The 20,514-nt window shown below is 55.2% G+C and overlaps 1 protein-coding gene across 5 annotated transcripts; it reads right to left on the bottom strand.

Moving 5' to 3' along the window:
* Positions 1-732: 732 nt before the first annotated feature.
* FGR (FGR proto-oncogene, Src family tyrosine kinase) lies at positions 733-19,830 on the bottom strand. Of its 5 annotated transcripts, none has more exons than XM_045782518.2 (13): positions 19,750-19,830; positions 11,865-11,927; positions 10,635-10,864; positions 10,038-10,140; positions 9,097-9,195; positions 5,098-5,201; positions 4,701-4,850; positions 3,841-3,996; positions 3,584-3,763; positions 2,928-3,004; positions 2,527-2,680; positions 1,629-1,760; positions 733-1,518 (listed from the first exon to the last, which is right to left on the bottom strand). In XM_045782518.2, the coding sequence occupies exons 3-13, from the start codon at positions 10,849-10,851 to the stop codon at positions 1,310-1,312; spliced, it is 1,581 nt and encodes a 526-aa protein (XP_045638474.1). In that variant the 5' UTR covers positions 10,852-10,864; positions 11,865-11,927; positions 19,750-19,830; the 3' UTR covers positions 733-1,309. The 5 variants fall into 5 exon arrangements, with proteins under 5 accessions (XP_045638474.1, XP_045638472.1, XP_045638475.1 ...); XM_045782516.2 differs by lacking the exon at positions 19,750-19,830 and adding an exon at positions 19,179-19,294; XM_045782519.2 differs by lacking the exon at positions 19,750-19,830 and adding an exon at positions 19,179-19,294 and having other exon boundaries at positions 10,635-10,861.
* Positions 19,831-20,514: the final 684 nt, after the last annotated feature.

Here is a 20,514-nt window from a genome sequence, read left to right as displayed (position 1 = left end):
CCTTAGGAAGTCAAGGGTCCACGATTTCCTGATGGGAGAGGTGGGAACCCTTATTCCCTGTTCCTCTTGTTTCCACTTGGAGGCACGTCAGCGGCCAGAGTCTCTCAAAGCAGCAGCAAGGACACGGGACAATTCTTCACTGCACGGGTGCCTGGCAGGTTTTTAGTCCCCGCAGTCCCTGCCCACTACCTGCCAGTAGGAGCACCCAGTCCTTGTGACCCAACAAAACTGCATTCAACCCTCTCCAAATCCTCCTGGGGGGCAGAGCTGCCTGGAGTGAAATCCGATGAGCTAGACTAGCTCTCAGACCTCTCTGCCTTCCCCTCCCTTTTTTGGGGGAGCTGCAAGAGTCCACTGTGGTCTTCCCCACTGCCTCTGTCAAGAGAAGTCTAACAGGTTCTACTCTTGTGCCTGATGAATGACATATCTGCGGAAATCAAGTAGACATTAGTGAACCCTTTGCACACAGATTGAAAGCCACTTCAGTAATGAAGGGGACATTTTGAGCTCCAGTTGCCTGTCTTCTGTATCCACCTCTCAACCTGTCCTAAACTCACATAGGGACGAGCATCAGGACTTCTGGGTATCCCAAAACACACTTTGAGTTCCCTGTATTCAGTAGGCATTAGGGCACTTTCTCACCTCCCCTTCCTCCCAGCAGCCAAAACAGTCACACTCACCTTCCCCTGGCCACCAATGCCCCTAACAGAAGGGATTTGCGTGGCTCGAGGATTCATATTGTCAATTTTCTTATTTACAAAAAGCATAAACACACACATGATTCAGAGAGGCGGTGAGCCCTCAGCAAGCCTCTCCCTCACCTTGGGCTTGGACCCCAGTCCCGGACCACAGTGTCCACCCAGCAGGAAAGGGATCCAGCAAAAACTATCCCTGTCTTTGCAACTTACAGACATGAGAGAATTGAGTAGGAGGTGAATTCAGAGTGGGATGATAGGGTAAAAAAGCAGGGATAGGAGGTAAGGAAGGGAAAGGACATACAGTTTTATAAATAACTAGACAAGGTCTGAGCATTTCTTTTGGGGGAGAGGTGGGAAGAGAGTCTAGAGGTAGGAGCCTAAGTGGGAGGGGGAGAAATAGTGCTTGGGGCCAGAGAGAAGGGTGATCTCTAAGCCTGGACCAACCCCATCTTTAAAATGAGTGGGTTGCCCTAGATGGTGTCAGAGCAACCTGCTTGTTCTGACACACTAGGACCGTATAGGGTTCTAAGCCTGGGGGCTTCGGGACCAGAGCCCTGGGGATTGGAAGGGATTGGTGGGCACCCCAGAAAGGTGGTGGTTGCCCAAACAGGCTATGTCTGATCCCCAGGTTGGTACTGGGGTTCTGTGGAGGTGAAGTAGTCCTCAAGGAAGGACTGCAGGTACTCGAAGGTAGGCCTCTCCTCTGGGTCCAGACGCCAGGTCTGCTCCATGGCTTCATACAGGGATACTGGGCAGCCTGGGGGGCATGGCATGTGGTAGCCATGCTCCACCTGTTCCAACACTTCCCGGTTATTCATGCCTGGAGGGAGGGGCTCTGTCAGTCAGGGGGCCTAGCCCCTCCCGAAGAGGCCACCAGGAGGAAGCCCTTCCCATGACCACCCACCCTTCCATCTCCCTACCCCAGCAAACCTGGGTAGGGGACTCGGCCCTTGCTGATGAGTTCAGTGAGCAGGATCCCAAAGGACCACACATCTGACTTGATGGTGAATCTGCCAAAGAGAGCAGCCTCCGGGGCTGTCCACTTGATGGGGAACTTGGCCCCTGGAGAGATGGGGAGAGAGGGGAAGTCATCAAGGAAGACTCTGGGAATAAGTGGATTAAGAAAATGCCATGTTGGGGCGCCTGGCTGGCTCAGTCAGAAGAGCATGTGACTTGGGGTCATGAGTTTGAGCCCCATGTTGGCTGTAGAGATTACTGAAATAAATACACTTTCAAAAACTCACGATCCTGAAATCAAGAGTTGCACGCTCTTCCAACTGAGCTGGCTAGGCACCCCTGCCAGGCACTGTTTTAAAGTGATTTACATGCATTAACTTATTTGACCTCACAAAAACCCTGTGAGGTAGATATTATTATTGTCCCCATTGTACAGATTTGGAAAAGGAGGCACTGACTAGTTAAGTAACTTGCCCAGATCACATAGCTTTTAAGTGGCTAGGATTCACTCCCAGACATTCTGGCTACAGAGTTCACACCATTACACTCCACTGTCTTTCACTTGAGAATTATAGTAGTGCCTGGCATATACTAGGTGTTTCATAAATATCTGTTGATACTTTTCTCTGAATATTTTCATTTCATATATGAGAAAAAACAGCTCACAGAGGTTAGGTGACTTGCCCAAGGCCACTTGGCTAGTAAGTAGAGGAGCTGGGATTCAAACCTAGAGTTGCCTGTTCAACTACATCAGGATGGGAATATCCCAGCTCGTTTGGGAGTGGAAGGAATGGTTCCTGAATATGTGGGGCCCTGTGACAGCCCCTTGGTGCCCTGGGGAGCTCTTGGAAGGTGAGGGGAGGCAGGGCACCTTGCTGAGGGTTGTACTCATCATCCTCAATGAGACGGGCCAGGCCGAAGTCAGCGATCTTGCACACCAGCCGTTCCCCAACAAGGATGTTGGCTGCTCTCAGGTCGCGGTGGATGTAGTTCATGCGTTCCATGTAGGCCATGCCCTCAGCCACCTAGGGGGGCCAAGTTTCGGAGAAATGGGAACACCATGGCTTGTGTGAGAGATCACTTGAAAACCCCACCTTCCGGATGAGGAGACTGAGGCTCAGAGACGGGCAGTGCCCTGCCTCAGGTCGCACGGATGATCCAGTGGATGGGACTGTATGTACTTCCAGGGGTAGGGTAGGTGTTTGAGGGCACAGGGATCTGTGGAGGCTAATAGGAGGGCAGTCTGAAATAAAGGCTGCTGTTCCAGTTTACCTGGGCTGCCATGTCCACCAACTGGGGCAGTGTCAAATCCTGGCCTTGCCGGTCCTTGAGGAACTCCAGCAAGCTACCTGAAGAAAGGAACTCTGAAAATCAGCGGCAAGGCTACCGCAGCTCCAGGACAGCTTTCCCTCGCTTGGCCCCGCCCCTACCCAGTTCCCGTCGCGTGGAGCTTGGCCCCGCCCCCTGTCCCCCGCCCTCTCACTTAGACCCGCCCTCACTCAGGACCCAGCCGGCAGTCTCAGCCGCCCACAGATCTCGCCCAGGACTCGCTCCCACAGACACCCAGACTCTGCCCACAGCTCGCTTCTTCTCCTCCTCCGTCCCCCTAGACACGCCCCACTCAGACTGAGCCCCAGATCCTTTCTCATCACAGATTCGGTCTTCATTCGTTCAAGCCCCACCCACCAGCTGACACCTCCCCGCCACGACCGAGGCTCCGCCCCCAGCCCCCGCCTCTTCTAAACCTGAACCCGCCCACACTCCCAGGACTCACGTGGTTTCACTCGTCCCTGCCTCCCCCTCGGACTCTGCTCAAAGTCCCTTGTCCCATCACAGGTCGCCACTCCGGTCCCTCCCGCAGAGACACCCACCTGAACCTCGCCCCAAATCCCGCCCCCCCGACTCCGCCTCCTGACCCCGCCCCTCACCGTGGCACATGAACTCGGTCACGATGTAGATGGGTTCCTCCGACACCACCGCGTACAGCTGCACCAGCTTGTCGTGTCGCAGCATCTTCATGATCTGCGCCTCCGCCAGGAAGGCCTTCGGGGACATGGTTCCCGGCTTCAGGGTCTTCACCGCCACCTTCGTGCTGCCGTTCCACATGCCTGCCAGGTGGTCGTGGTGCGTCAGCACCGGCTCCCCGATGTCCCAAGCCCTCGCCCCGCCCCCGGGACCTCCGTACCCAGCCACACGTCCCCGAAGCAGCCGGTGCCCAGCCGGCGCTCGAGCGCGATGGAGCTGCGGCTGATCTCCCAAGCGTCCTTGGCCAGGCCCATTGTCTGCGGCTTCATGGTGGTGCAGGCCGCTGTGAGCAGGTGGCATAGCCCGTCGTTCACCTCTGAAGAGCAGGGGTGGGGGGGTGTTGAAGATCACAGGCAGGCCAGGACGCCCCACACATTCCTCATCCTATCCCAGGCACACACACCGCCCCCCGCCCCCCAATCTCCCCTAACAGTGGAAAGGAACTAGGCCACAGGTGAGGTCACAGGCTGGGGCAGAAGGCAACCTGACCCACTGAGCAGGTGAACATGTTGGTGCCCAGGGAAGGAGGTGGCACCAAGAGGGAGAGATGATCCCTGCAGGGATTGGTGTCCTTCCCACAGGAGGTGACCTCCAGCTGGGCCTTCAAGGTCAAGGTGGGATTCTGATAGGCAGAAATGGAGCGGGAGATTCCAGACAAAGGTGTGGACATGAGGCCCTCACCCTTCCATGGACCTCACCTTTGGCCTGACTAACCAAAGTAGAAACTTGGGCATCGATTCCCAGCTTCCTCTCAACCCTACAGCCCATCCTCCAAGTCAGGTCTATTCGGCCTCCTGTCCAGCTAGACCTTAGGGGGCACCCTTTGGACGTGGACAGCCTCACACCTGTTTCCTCTGGAATCCTACAGAGCAGGATCCTGGGCGGGGAACCCAAACACTTGGGTTCCAGTTCTGCCCCAGCCACTACTGCTTTGGGAACCCCTTTCCTTCTCTGGGCCTAATTCTCAGCAGGTTGATCCAGGGAGCAAAGCACGCGCCAGCCCTAGAAGCCAGCCCTCACCAATGTAGTGCTGCACCAGCTCCTGCACTGAGTCGAACTGGGCCCGTGTGGTGATGTAGTAGCCACCCGTGTCCAGCTTGCGGATTTTGTAATGCTTCACGTGGTCGCCTCTGGCCTGGTCCCAATCCCGGATGGACAGGGAGTAAGCACCTGCGGGCAAGGGTCACCTTCAAGTCCGCTTTCCTCCTAGCTCTCCATCTTGGAGTCCTAGAGGCCCAAATGCCTGGGGACTCGGAACTTGGATGGCCACACCCCCTTGAACCCAGTCCCAGTCTTATCTCTGGCCCTCCACCCCTGTCCCAGTCTGGGCCCCGGTCCCTGACCCAAGCCCCTCACCACTGCTCCTAGGCCCACCCCCATGGCTGGGCCTTCCAGTTGCCCCTTCCCAGGGCCCCACCTTTGGTAGTCTCACTCTCACGAATAAGAAAGGCCCCCCGGGGGTTCCCGGGGGAGAGCAGCTGCCTCTCTGCATCCTTTCTTCCGATCTTTCCAAAGTACCACCTGTTGGGAAGGACGAGCAAGAGTCAGATATACCCAGTTCCACCCCCAGCTCAGCCTCCAGGGGGAAAACCACCTCACTAGCCAAGATTCAATTTCCTCACTCGTGGAATGGGGCTCACACACCGGCTTCACAGCCCGGTCATGAGAAGCACAGAGACAGGGAATGTAGAATGCTGGGCTCCAAGTAGGTGCCCAATTAGGGTTAGGCTTCTCCTCTCCACTCTTTCCGTTTCTCTTCAACTAAAATTGCTAAGACCTTAGTTACTAGTGACCTCATCAGGATGCTACTGGTTCCTTCACGCATCTCACTACTGCGCCTCCGTGGGCTCATCTTGCAGATGGGGAACCTGAGGCTCAGAGAGGGGAAGTGACCTTCTTGCAGGACTGGTTGAGAGGTCTACCTGCAGTCCTTTGCTGCTCAGCCTAGTTCTTTTCCCACCAGCCAGGCAATCTCTCAGATCCTTCTTCCCACATCCACCCCTACCCCCAAACCCTTTCCTCCTGTGACTTCCAAACAACAGCCTTTGCTGCTTCTCCCCCTCTTTCTGATTGCTCCTGCTTGGCTCTCACTGCTGTTTTTCCTTCATTCTCTGAAATTTCGATGTTCTTACAAGGCTCGACTTCAACCTCAGGTGTCAAGCGTTCCTGTTCTGTCTTGGATATTCTTCCTGGGACTGAACTGTAGCCTTAAATCCGCTGTGAAAGTACGCTGGGGGAATGCAAGTGGTCCACAAGTAGCCGAGAAGACTCACATGTCCCCTGATGACTGAACTGGCCAGGCTGGGGCCAAGGTGGCTCAGTCGGTCAAGGTCTGCCTTTGACTCCGGAGGGTCCTGGGATCCAGTCATGTGTCTCATGGGTCAGGCTTCCTGCTCAGTGGGGAGTCTGCTTCTCCTTCTCCCTCTCTCTGCCCCTCCTTCCCTCCAACAGCCCCCCCCATGCGTGCATGCACTCTTCCCCCCCCCGCCCTTCCTTCCCCCCATGCGTGCATGCACTCTCTCTCAAACAAATAAATAAAATCTTTAAAATAAATAAATAAATAAATAAATAATAGGCCAGTCTATACCTGGGTACTAGGCACAGTTTGGGAAGGCATTGGCAAGTGGAGTGTCCAGGCGGACAGGAAGGATGGGGAAGGAAGAACTGTGTAGACGGAACACACTCCCAAGTTTTTGGAAAGCCCTGCCCCCCCCATACCCATGATAGTAGTTACTTCCTTAATAATTAACTTAATAATAGCAGTACTTATTTTATGTCATGTTGCTTTAATACATATTATATTCATTTAGTTCTTGTTTTAAAGATTATTTATTTATTTATTTACTTGCTAGAGAGAGAGAAGTACAAGCAGGGGGAGCAGCAGAGGGAGAGGGAGAAGCAGCTCCCCACTGAGCAGGGACCCCAACACAGGGTCCCTGGACCCCGGGATCATGACCTGAGCCGAAGGCAGATGCTCAACTGATTGAGCCACCCAGGCACCCCAGTATTTATTTAGTTCTTATAACAGCGTTGGGAGGTAGGTCCTATTATTAACCCCCACTAGACAGATGAGGAAATGGAGATACCTAGTGGTTAAGCAACTTGCCCAAGGTCACACACTCTTAGGCTGTGTCGCCAGAATAGCAACACAAGTTGTCTGCTCAAGGGCCTGCACTCTTAACCACAACATTGCTCTTAACCATGACACTGCAACGAGTGCCTCTCAGGGCTTCGTGACGCTGCCCCTTAGATGTGGACGCAAGCATGAACCCCCATTCCTCCCACCTTCCGCATCATCACCCCGTCTCTCCTCCATGACTCCTACCACTTTCCCCAGATGAAGGCCTCACCCCCTCTGAGCTCAGGACCCCAGTAACTCCCCTCTTCTCGGGGACACCTCTCCCCTACCAACCTGCCCCCACCTGCAACCTCCCCATCCCACCAACCTCTATATATGCCCCCATTTCTTCCTTCCCCCCAGAAAACTGTTCTAAGCCCTAACTTGCCATCAACATTCTGCTATATCTCTCACCTTCCCTTCACTTGAAAAAGCACTTCACACTTGGGTCTCTATTTCCTCACCTCCTACTCCCTCCCAGGCTCTGCTGTCTGGACCCCACCCCCAGTTCACACAGAGAGATCTCTCACCAAGGTCACCTCCATTGCCAAATCCAGAGGCAGCCTCTGACACTCCCTTTCTTGCTTCCTGCAACCTCTCCTCCACCCTCTTGGCTGTTCTGACTTGGCTTGGCCTGGTTTTCCAACAGCAACTTCTCGTTCAAGGCAGCTTTCTCCAAAGTTGGGTCTTAGGACTAATCTCTTTCTCACTCTCCTCCCCTTCCTTCACCCTCTCATGCAGCTTTAACTGTCACCTCCACTCCGAAGAGTCCTGGATTTCTACCCCAGACCAGGGGTGCCCTCTGCAAGAGCCACAGCAAACAAAGAGCCTTAGTGCCATCTGGGAGAAGATGCCCCTTCCTCTGGGGTAATTCAGCGGCCTAGCTGGGCCTGAGGTTGGGCCCCTCTCATAGAAAGCACAGCCCAATCCAATTGCTGGCCGTGTCTTCCCCCTGGGTGTTCCTCTCTGCGAACCTCAATCCATCAAATACCCCCACCAGAGCCCAGGTAACTATACCCTCTCCTGTGCTCCCCAGTTTAGCAAATGGCACCATCACCCACTCAGTTCCTCAAGAAGACTTTGGGTCACCCTCGATTCCTCCCACTCCCCATAACGCAATGGCAAATTAGTCACCAAGTCCTGGTGACTCCCACTCTGCAGTCTCTCAATCTTTTCTTTTCCCATACATGTATATATATATATATATATATATATATATATATATATATATATATGCACATAGATTAAAAAGTTTTTTATGAGCCTTGGTTTTCTCATCTGTAAAATGGGGACAACAATAATATCAATAGTGTGACTATGAGAATTAAATGACTCAAGGGAGGTAAAGTCCCTGTCATCATATCTCAGGTTATAATGGTACACTATGAATGATAGTTTCCTGTCTCGTCAACAGAATTAATTCTTTTTTTTTCTAAGGTTTTATTTATTTATTTGAGAGAGAGAGAGAGAGAGTGCGCGCGCGGGCAAGCTGGGGGAGGAGCAGAGGGTGAGGGACAAGCAGACTCTGTTTAGCTTGGAGCCAGACGCAGGGCTCTATCCCAGGCCCCTGAAATCATGACCTGAGCCGAAATCAAGAGTTGGACGCTGTGCACCTGGGTGGCTCATTGGTTGGACATCCGACTCTTGGTTTCAGCTGGGGTCTTGGGATGCGGATCTGAGCTCAGCGGGGAGTCTGCCTCTCTCTCTCTCTCCCCCCCCCCCCGCCCCCCTCTGTTTGCTCTCTCTCTCTCTAAAATAAATCAATGAATCTTAAAAAAAAAAAAAAGAGTCCGATGCGTAACCGACTGAGCCACCCAGGTGCCCCTTTAACAGAATTAATTCTAAGTAATATCCCCTTGCATTTGTTTCGAGTTTTACAAATTTTGAAAGCTCCTATGCTGTTGTTATCACTGAGGGTCAATATGCTGATGCTTAGCAAGTGCAGCCAGACTATCTGGGTTCAAAACCAGCTCTACCTACTGACCCGCCATGGGAACTCGGGTAGGATATTTAGTTTCTCTGTGCCTCACTTGCCTCATTCATAAAGCAGGATAATATTAGTTTCTAACTCTGTTAATACCCAGAAAGCACTTTGAATAGTGCCCAGAACATAGTCCATGCTACATAAATATTATTTACGGTCATAAACGTCATTATTCCCTTCCCTTATTCTCAAAATGACCTCACAGAATTACAGGTAAGAAGACAGGCTCAGCGTGGGGCTGTGACTCAGAAGTGGACTTGGACTCCAGGGTCCTGTCCTGTCCGTAGGGATGGCCACCTCCCACCCCTACTCACTCTTCAGCCTGGATGGAGTCCACAGGGGCGACGTAGTTGCTGGGGATATAGCCAGTTTGTCCGGAGCTGAGAGACCGGGCTTCCCACCAGTCACCCTCACTGCGGACACAGGACACAGGGCGTCAGTGGCAGCCCAGTCCCCTGGAGCACCCTGGGGCCAGGCAGAGCCATGCGAAGGGTCAGGTGGAGACTAGCCCCACCCGCCCTTCACCTTGGACACACACACACACACACACACACACACACACACCACACACCCCAGGGCTTTTGTCTGTTCTGCTCTCGGCCACTGAAGCTACTAGCCCAGGAGACTTTTTCCTGCAGAAGCAACACGTCTGGGGATGTGTGGGCCTCCTGGCTTTCTCCTCCGGCTCCTCAGCGGGCTGGGGTTTGGGTGGGCAGTGGACGCTAACTCAGTCACTTCCCCACTGAAATCCTCCCCTACCCCCAATGACTATATATTTCCTTCTGGATAAAATCCAGATTCTTCCACATGGCTTCAAAAGCCCTATAGAATCTGTTTCCACCTGCCTCTCTAGCTTCCGCTCTCTTCTTTCTACACTTCATACTTTATGATCCACCAAGACTGAGCCACTTGGTGGTTTACAGAAGTCATCATTTATTCTCATTTTCTCTCACTCTCTCTTCCTCTTTTCTCACCTCTTCCTTCAACATCTAGTCATTTTTCCAGTCTCACCTCAGAAATCACCTTCTCCGGGAAGCCTGCCTTGATTACTAGATTCAAGACCATGTTTAGTGTTCTTTCTGGGCCCGTATGTCTTCATGCTCCCCCTACATAGTAGCGATTACTCGGAGTTGTTATTGTCATGTATCTGTGTCCCCAGCTAGGCTGGAGCTTTCTGAGGGACCAGGTAGCATTCCTGTCCGGGCCCTGCTCCCAGCCCCGGCCATGTCCTGAGCCGGGTGGCCGGGTTACTTACGTGTTGTTCAGGACGTGGAACTTCTCACCCTTGGTGAAGGTGAGGTCATCCTCTGTCCGGGCCTCATAGTCATACAAGGCGATGAACAGGGTCACCCCAGTCCCTGCAGAGTCAGGGCTACTCAGCAGAGTAGGGCATGGGACAGGGGCTCCAAGGGGCCTGCACCCCCCAGGGTCCTGTTCCCCAACCAGGCTCTGTGCCTCCCCATGGCTGCAGCGCCTGGTTCCCAAAGGCCTCTGGAGCCCAGTGGATTTCTGATTTGGGCTTCACAGCTTGGCTTCCCATGCATTCAAGGCACATGCCTTCCAGCCCATCCCTACCACCCTGGGGAGCTCCCAAGTCACCCATTCCCCCTCTTTCCCACCAAGACTTCCCACTGGGGGCCTGTCATCAGGGTCCCTCTCTCAGATGGGAACAGAGCTATGTCTTCCCCTCAGACTGGGATTTCTGAGGTAGGGCCGTATATTCTCCCTCAGACTGTGCTCTGAAAGCAGGGCGGTGTCTCCCACGCCATACCAGAGTCTCCTAAGGTGTCTCCCTTTCCCCCAGGTTCTCCCAGGGTCCAGGCAGTGCCCGCCTCCAGCCCACCAGACTCACCTGAGATGGCCCTGATGGTGCCCCCATCGAGGAAGGCCGGGGTGGTGGACTGAGTGGGGAAGTTGTAGTTCGGGATATGGGCTAAGGAGGACACAGTCCGGGCCTGAGTAGGGTCAGGGCCATAGCGGTCCGCAGCCCCACCACCCCTGAAGTCCCTTTCCAGGCCAACGTCCTCCTTGAGCGCCGGCTCGGACTTCTTGCAGAACACACAGCCCATTCCAGGCACCCTGCTACAGAAGGGGGTACGCCTCACTCTGGGCCCCTGCCAGACAGACCCCCCATGTACACGTGCACTCACGTGCGCACACGCACACTCACATGTGCACGCAGCGTCCCCTCTCAGGTCCTCCCTGTGGAAGGTAAAGGTGAGGCGAGGCTGCATTTGCATGGGTCTACCTCCCGGCGCTGTCGTACGTTTGCAGAGAGAATGTCTGCCCTTAGTGGGCTGGTTTTCTGCTTTGGGATGCAGCGGTGGTTATTGATGTATTTTTGCCTCCTCTTGCTTCAATACATTGTGTTTTTGTGACTTCTTCAGAGTGCTTGTACATGTGTGTCTTTTGTGTATCTCTAAGTATTTGTGAGTTTGCCTGTGGATGTGTCTATGTGTGTGACCCGTCTTGTGAACGTTTGTACGTCTGTGTGAGCATATGAGTGTCGGTACATGTCTCTGTGCATGTGATGGCTCTGTGTGTATTCATGTCTTCTGAGTGTATACGTATGTACACTGTTTCTGTACAAGTGTGTATGTGTGTTCCTGTGTGTGTGTGTGTGTGTGTGTATCTTTGTGCATGCAGGGGGTCTGTGTGAGTAGATGCCTGTGTGTCTGTGTGTCTGACCATGTGCATAGCCCTGTGTGGGTGTATATGTGCCTGTGTGTGTGTGTGTGTGTGTGTGTGTGTATCCAGGTCGGTGTGAGTATGTGTGACTGTCTCTGTGTGTACGTGTGTGTGTCTCCCTCTGTCTAGGTATCGAGACATGTTTGTGTGTGAGTGTGTGTGAGGGCTCTGTGTGTCTGCACCTGGAGATTCGCTGCAGGGGGATCAAGGCCATTTCCTGTTGTGGGTCCAGCCTCTGGCCTCTCAAGCTGCCTCTTTGTGGCTCCCCCATCTGTTACCTAGCAACGGGGCTCTTGGAGGAGGAGGGGGCTGTGATGAGTTGTGGGGCTCAGGAAGGCCACCCCACCCCTTTTCCTGACCCTGAAAGCCCTCAGTCCCCACTCTCCCCACTCACCCTTCAGGCCCCTACTCCTGGGTCAGCGGGGCTGCGGCATGGTCCTTGGGAGGGGCCAGAGACCTGAGGGCGAGAGAGAAGGACGGGGAAGATGAAGGCTCTGCCAAGGTTCCTGCAAGCCAGCTGCCAGCTTCTGCCCTCTCCAGGAAGCCAGGCCCGGGCTCTGTCCCAGCATGACTTCTGCCTCCGTTTTCCTTCCCACTGCCCCTGGCGAACTTACACACGCCCCCTCACACAGGACACACCACCCACACCAACTCTCTCACACTCATATCCACCTGACACACCCACTCGCCAGCACACACACACACCAGCACATAGTCACACGCCAACACCCACAGCATACACTTGCGTGAGTGTGCTCACCAACACCACCAACACACTGACACAAACTAACTCTCACACAAGCCCAAGCTCTGATACACAGATACACACACGCACACATACGTAGGCACGCGGGCTGCCTCTCAGGGTGACAGACTCCTAGTCAGACCCACGGCTTTCCTTGATTTCTATCAAGCCATACTCAGCTCGCTCACAGGCCCCCAGCCACTGGCTCCTAAGAGCGAGCCCTTCCTCCACACGCTGCCTCTGCCGCCACCCTGGGTCCAGCCTCGCACCCGTAAGCCCCCGCAGTCCCAGGGTCCCATCTGGCGGCAGGGTGAAGGTGGACACCTGCCTCCAGAGCTTGCTCCTATCCCCACATCAGGCGAAGGCCCAGGTCAGAAACCAGGGCCACCAGGATCCTTTGGGGAGCCCCCCACATGAGCCAAGACTTTCCCGAAAGCTATGCCCTCTGAGCAACAGGGCAGCAGATCATTGAGCAAGGGCTCCCCACGCCCCGCCAGAAACTCTGCCATTGCAACACTTAGAGAGGAACTGCTGGGGAGAGGGTTTCTTAAGATGTGAGAGGAATGGAGAGTCGTAGGGTGGGGCCAACCCTGTGAACCCTGATTTCCCCCAGAGGGGCTGAGGACCCTTGGGACTGCTGCCCCCGCCTTCCTTTCTTGAGCCCCCAAGTCCAGTTCCCTTGTGGACATCCTCCTCCTCTCTCTGGGTCCTGCTTCTCCTACTGAGTATACTCACCTCTTCCAGGAAGCCTTCCTGGCTCCACCGGATCCAGCTGCCTAGCCGATGTCTCTGTCACATCAGAGCCTTGACCCCTAATCTAGACCCACCAGCCCCTCTCACTCTTCACTGTAACTGTTCTCCGGTGTGTGTAGGGGAGTGACACCCATCTGGTGTACTGTGAGGCGGGCTGTGGTGAGAACCCTAAAATAGCCTGTGTTCACTAAGCCATCGCTGTGATCTTCACCTCAGGACCCCTCCCCCAGGGTGCAACCACTGTGTCTGAAAGACTCCAGGACACTGAGGGCTGGTCAGGGCCAGGGAGAGAATATCGGTGGAGGTGGGGGCATTCCGGGCCCAGGGCAAGAGGCGATTTCAGGCACTGAGGGGACAGATGGGGGTAAGATGAAAACTAAGGTTACAGGGTGAGAAATGGAGGTCTTCTCACAGGAAGACACCGACGCATCGCAAGTGACACACGGGGCCTACACCAGATCCCCGCAGCCCTCCTGACGCATTCTTGCACGCACATGTGACCTCAGCCACACACAGCACCTCACGGAGACTCCGAGCTCCTCTACACACAGACATCTTCAAGGACACAGACGACCCCCCCGGCCCTCCCCCACCTACACACACACGTGCACACACACACCCCGTACACGCCGCCTCTGCACAGCAGAGACAGAGACTGAGAGATACAGAACAGCAGAGACGGGAGTTACAGCACTCACGAGGTGCCAGCCACGGCACTGAACACTTGACACACGTTACTGTGTTTTATTCTCATAACAACGCTCTGACGTATTACTATTATTGATAAGGTAACTGAGGCACGGCGAGCTTTAGAGACAGGCCCGAGGTCACGCCCATGATGAATCCTGACATTTGGCTCCAGCATCTGCGCCAGCCCTCTCCACTGCCTGGTCACAGACAAGGGTAATGACAGCCACTCCCGCCAGCATACAGAGACAACGAGCCCCCAGAGGGACATACGGAGATGTACAGAGCCCTCTCCCAAGTCACAGACCCACACAGAGCACCTCTCTAAAAGAGACACAGAGTTGTACAACCTCTTGGGTCCCCACATGGAGACAAGGTTGCCCCTTCCAAAAATACCCACATAAATATCACCACAACATTTTTATTTTTTTTAATTCTTTTTTTTTAAGTAGGCTGTAGGCTCAATGCGGGGCTCGAACTCACAACCCCGAGATCAAGAGTAGCGCGTGGGGTGGGGGGTCAGAAACTGTGAGCCTCTGAGAAGGAAGCAGAGGGCTCTGTGGGCTGAGGAAGAGCCCTGGCAGGGAGGGGCAGTGTGGGGAGCAGGCAGTGGGGAGCAGCTCTCAGAACCTGGCACTCCCCGGCCTGCTGGGGACCGAAGTCCAGGGCTGGGCATGGCTCTCAGGGCACTGGTATGCTGAAGGGGTTGTTGGGATGTGGGGCGAGGGAGCGGGGCACAGAGTCTGGCACCTGCACGGTCCAAGGCATGGGGGGGGGCACGCTGGATGTGACCACACTCATGTGGCTTTGTCAGAGGAAAGAGAGACAGAGAAAGAGAAGGCAGAGACAGAGAGACAGAGACTGAGAGATACAGAGAGACAAAGAGAAACAGTGTGCTGTGCTGGCGCGCTGACTCTCAAAGGAAAAAAAAGGCCTGACTTGTAGCATTTGCTGATTTCCGTTGTATAAATATTCCCACCATGGCTGATTTCAAGTAACCGAGGTGACTTCTTGAACCCTGGGCTGGGAAGAGATTCACACCATCAGCCCCCAGAGCCGGAACTAGCTGCTCCAGCAGCTCACTGCCAGGAAGGAATAAAAAGAGACAAACAGAGATAGAAATGAGAAATAGAAAGACAACAGAGAGACAGAGATGGAGAAAGAGAAAGGTAGAACTTAAGAGAAACTCAGGGAATTGAAGAGTCAAAGGCAGAGGAGAAAAGACAGAAGAAGCAGGTTGGGTCCTCTGTGCTCCAGCATCTGCAGACAGACAGCCCCCAGGACTCCCCCTCCCTGCCCACCTCAGATCCCAGGTGGTGCCCCTAGCTCTGCTGAGAGTCATTCGACTTCCTAGAAGTCTGGGTGGCAATAACTATTAGTCTAAAATTTCTCATTTATTAAGTACTTACTCAGTGCCTGGCATTGTGCCAAGCAATTCCCATGCATGATCTCATTTCGTTACCCTAGGAAGTAGCATTTATTACTACCCCTCTTTTACAGATAAGCAAACTGAGTCGCAGAGATGTTAAGTAACTTCCCCAAGATCACACAGCAAGTAAGGGGAGGCAAAAATGCAACCCCGATCTGTCTGGCTCCAATCCCACTCTAAGCACTCTTCTATTTTGTAGGCCTAGTAGAAGCAATAACGTGTGTTCCCTTCACGAGCACCTACTACGTACCAGGCCCTGGGCTACATGCTCTCAGTCCCCCTCACAGCCCAGAGAGGGGAGGCCAAAAATCGGGCTGCAGGTATTAGAGCCGAGGTCCACCCTGCACTGGGGTGCTCCCGCCGTCAACACCTCCCTCTGTGTGGCCCTCCCCAGCTCTGTTCTTTTACTTTTACTTTTTTTTTTTTTTTTAAGCAAGCTCTATGCCCCACTTAAGGGGACTTGAACTCATGACCCCCAGATCAAGAGTCGCAGGCTCTACCGACGGAGCCAGCCAGGCGCCCCTCTTCTTGATATTCCATTATGAGCTCTGGACCCTGGATGAATGATATCAGCCCTCCGAGCCTCAGTTTTTGCATCTGTACCTTCTGTGCAGTTGTTGGAAGGCCTGAAGAGACGCCTCTTACCCAGTGGGCAGTGGCCAAGAGAGGCTGAGACCCGTGAGCAGCAAAGCTACAATGCCCCCCCACCCGGGGACCATTTGTCAGTTCATCTCCCTCCCGTGTGTAGGGGGGAGAGTGACTTGCTCAAGGTCAGACAGCCTCCCAGGGGATTCAAAGCCAGGACCATTAATTCAGGTCCAGAGTTCAGTTCACACCGTGGCTGTGTTCTTCAGGGCCTGCGCAGGAGGTCACGCTGTCCCTGACGAGTATACGTCATATTTCCAGCCCACGGCCAAGGGAACATACCACCCCTGCCACATGGCAGCTGGCTGCTCACCAGGGAGCCTGCCTCAGGCCTAGCCCTACTCCTGAACATCGGAGCCCCAGGCCCACCCATCCTTTCTTGAGGTCCACGCATCCCGAAGCAATGTCAGGGCTTTGATGTAGACACAGGGTGTCCTGTTTCCCCCAACCCCTGCCAAGTATCTGTGGCACCTGGAGACAGATTTAAGCTTAATTCTACACGGCCTGACAACTAGCTCGAGACATTGGGGAAGCCGGTTCACCTCTCTGAGCCGTAGTTTCTTCGCCTAGAAAATAGGAATATAAATCTCGACCTTGTGGGGTTGCTTCTGAGCATCAGATGTGAAAGCACCAGGCACACAGCTGGTGCTCAGTGAACTTTCACTTCCGCTCCCTTCCCTTGAGGAAGGCCCCTCCAAGGCCCAGGGAGGGGGAGCGGCAGGGCGGAGAAGAAAGAGAAGTTCCCAGGGTGAGGTGGGAGGGCTGAGTTAGTTCAGTCGCCTGGGGGGGTTTCAGAAAGAGGGAACTGGGACTTTGGGCAGCAGCAGGAAACCACCATCCGGCAAGAGTTCCGGCTGCTCTTCAGGGCTCTGGGCTGGCCAGGGCCAGGGCACAAGCCTCAGCCCCACTGTGCCCCATCCCCTCACCCAAGACGGGAGCCCTCTGACCGAAGGCTTCCATCCCTCACCCACAGAGGCCCTCCGCCCCCCACTGAACTCCGGTGTCTCTTACAAACCCCCAGCTCCTTCACAGAGGCCTCACCTCTCATTGAACCTCTAACCATCCCACACCATTCTTTCTTGAGGCCTTATAACACCTCACCCCAAACACCCAGGGCCTAAAAAGACATACCCCAGTCTGACTCTACCCCTTGTGGGCCAGGTGTGGTGGGGGCATGTGAGGGAGGGGCGCTATCTTTGCCACACTAGCTTTACCCCCCACATGATCCTGAAGGTGTCAGCTGAATTTTCTCCACTTGTGTGGGTAATGGTGATTTCTCATCTGTTGCCAAAAAGTCACCCACCAGCTCCTAAGAGTCTTTAGGCATTCAAGATTTTGAGGAGATGGGAGCCAGGGGTGGCCCAGGGGGAGCTGAGGGAATAGGAGTCTAGATTCCACAGTGTGGCCAGACAGGAAGCCTCCTCCCCTGGTTCCACCTTATACCAGCCTAAACCCTCAAACCAGGCGGTCTGCTGGTCTGCTTGGTGCACAAAGGGCTGGCCTCTCCTTCCCCAGCTCTGGGGTCCTCCTACCTGGCCTCCCAAGGTCTGGCCACTTCCTTTGCCCTATTAGCTCCAGGTGGCTGTAGAGAACACCCAAACACCCACACATATGCTCACAGGCTCGTGCTCATTCACTCAAAGCCCAAAACATACTCACAAACTCTCTGACACCTCACTCACAGCTTCAGGCCCACTGGGTTCAAGCAGCCCATGAACTCCACACCTCCCGCAATTCGCCAGTCACCCACTCCCCTATCCACAAGGCTACAAGGGATCTCTAGGGATGAGGAGGGAACTCAGGCCTCAGCTCTGGCTACTTCTTTCAACACATCAGGGACAAGATGCTTGGATTCTGAGTCCCTACTTCTGGCCCCATCAGTCCTTGACTACTGAACGTCCCTCTTCCTATCTGTGAAGTGAGAACAAAGCCCCGCTCTCCCATTACCACCACCGATGGAAGGAAGCCAAAAAACTCAGGGGTCACTGGGTGTGGTACCATTGGCGCTGGGGGCAGACCTCAAACCTGCCGACTTTCCCAGTATGGGAACATCAACAGATCCACACACATGTATTTACTAGATGTCACTTGTGTGCTGGTCCTGGAGGCCCTGTCAGGCTTTCTGTACCCCCTCCATGGTTTTGGGAAGGTGAAAGAAAGAATCCCCCCCCCCCCGCAGGTCAGTAATAACTCTTAACCCCTCCAGGACGCTCTGCAAAAACTGCATTCTAAAGCACCTGATTCTGGGGATTTGGGATGGGATGGGGGATGGGAGCCGAGTAGGGGCAAAGGTAATTTCCCCCCATAATTCAAACGAGGAAAATGCGGCCCAGAGAAGCCCTGTAACTTGTCTGAAGTCACACAGCCATCAAGGGCCCAGTCTGGCTAAGTCCCTGCGACTGCAGAGCCTCACCCCAGGATGCCTGAACACTGAGCATCATTGCCCTACTCCTCTGCCCAGAAACCTGCCCCCGACGGACGACCCAAAATGGGGGCGAAAGGGGCACCAAAGGGGGCTGCGTGGGCAACGCGCCCAATAGCTGCGAAGCGCGGGGCTCTGCCTCTCCACCCTCTGGTTGCTACGGAGACAGCCTCTCCGGGCAATTGCGGTCAAAAGCAGGATTTCCGTCGGGGTTGCCAGCAATTCCCGGATCCCAAGGGGAACGTGGACCGAGACCGCCACTGGGGGCGGGAAGGGGGCACCCAGAGAGGCCCATCCCTGCTGAGGGCGGGGACTTCCCCAGGAAGCCGGGACCCACGCCTCTAGCGCCTTGGACGAGTCCCCTCGCCATCCGGGACCCGCCCACCAGTGCGGGGGCGGGAGGGCGTAGGGGGCTGCAATTTTGGCAGCCTCCCCGCCCCACCAGGCTGCTGGCTTCCCCCTCGACTTCTGATGATTCGGGATAGGGGGACTGCCCGGACCCCCGGGAATTGTGCCCCACATTCTGCATCCTCCAGAAATGGTTCTCCTTGACCTCCAGGAAACTCCCTTACCTGGTCCTCCCAGCACCCCCCCCCCCAACACCTAGTTCCCCTCTTCCAGAACGCTCAGCTTCCCCCCAGATCCTCACTTTCAAGGTCCCCTCAGTTTATTTCCCCAGCCCCTTTGGGAGGGTCTCCTTAGTCCCTCTCCCCTGACTCAGCCCCCTTCCCAAATTCTATTAATTTCACTCTACAGGTGCCCTGCATTTTCCCTACCAGACCCTTTTTAGGGGGTTCCCTTAATCTTCCTTCCTCATATTCTTTCAGCTCCCCCCCCCCCCCCGATTTTATCAGTCTCTTTCTCCAGGTCTCCTCAGTTTTCCTCCTGAGGTCGTTTTCGGGGGTGAGGCCCCTCCTCCTCCAATTCAGCACCCCCCCACCCCCAGCCGTCCCACCCGGGCGCGGGGCGGGCGGGCCGGAGGCGGGGCGCCGCGCGGCCCGTCCAGCCCCACCTGACGGCCGCCTACCTGGTCCCCGGGGAGGCCGCCTCGGACGGACCCCGGGCGAGCCGGCCGGGCTCCCAGCCTGCGCGAGTGCAGACGTTGTGGGGAACGGGGCCGGGGGCGGGGGGGAACTGGGGAGCTGCCGGCCTCTGACCGCCGCCCGCTCTGGGCCGGGAGTAGGAAGCCGCCTCGGACTTCTCTTATTGAAGCCCTGCGGCGGCGGCGGTGGCGGGGAGAACTCACAGTCACGCCCCAGCCCCAAGCCGGCTGCCCCAGGCGGGGAGGGGCCCTCAGATCCCAGGCCCGCCCGCTCCCGCTTCCAGCCTCCCCCCTCCTCGCCCGCCCACCCGGGTGACGGGGGCTTGGGCTCTCCCAGCCCTCTCCTTGAACCCCAGCTCCTCCTCCAGACCTGAGCCCCCAGCACGGCCTTCCCAAAGGTCCCCTCCAAAAGGGCAGGCTCCTCAGCCCCAGAAGCACCTGCTGTTTTAGACTGATTGGATTTGAGGTTAAGAAGCAACTTTTGTCTAGCACGGAAGCCCACCCCACCCCATTTTCGCGGCTGGGAAAACTGAGACCAGATGTGGGCAGGCCTTACACAAGTTCTCCACAGCCCGTTGACTTCAGATTGCTGTCGCCAGAGCCACTGCGGATCCAATCACCTTGCCCGGCCTCCCTTAGGACCTGGACAAGTGGGGGCACAGGGACGTAGGATGGAGGGGAGCAGCGGGGGACCCTTCTCTCAGGAGACTGCTTTTCAGAGGAATCAGCCCTCAGGCCACACTGAAGAAGGGGAAGCATGTTAGCCTCCCCCTCCACACACACACAGAAAAACCGAGTGTCATCCTCCAGCGCAGTTCCAGCCTATGTGACTAGGAGGGATCCCTGACATCCCCCCCCCGCCCCGCCCAACACACACACCTGGGGTTCAATCCTACCTCCCACCACTGTTACTTCTTCAGCCTTAAACCAAGGACCAGGAGAATCCCTCCTCCTCTGGGGAGGAGATGTGTGTGTGGGAGGGCTGTTTGGTGGTGATGTGTATTGGGATATGATGGGAAGGCAGGGCGGGTGTGTGAGCACAGGTGTGTGTGTGTGTGTGTGTGTGTGTGTGTGTGTGTGTGTGTGTGATTGTAGGCAATGAAATTGGTGACTGCAATTTGTAATCAACAACTGGGACACATTTTGCAGGCACATGTGTTTCCATGTATGAGCAGGCATGTCTGTGAATGTGTGTGTGCGCACACGCATGTGCATGCATGCTCAGGTATGGCCCAATGTAATTGTGGGATGTAGGTAAGAATGCTTTTCTCTTGGGGCGCCTGGGTGGCACAGCAGTTAAGCGTCTGCCTTCGGCTCAGGG

This window comes from Ursus americanus, chromosome 33, assembly GCF_024610735.1.
Source record: "Ursus americanus isolate L20-20 chromosome 33, mUrsAme1.1.p, whole genome shotgun sequence".
Taxonomy (NCBI): Eukaryota; Metazoa; Chordata; class Mammalia; order Carnivora; family Ursidae; genus Ursus; species Ursus americanus.
The sequence above is the reverse complement of the archived record's forward strand: the minus strand, read 5'-3'. Positions and strand labels throughout refer to the sequence as shown.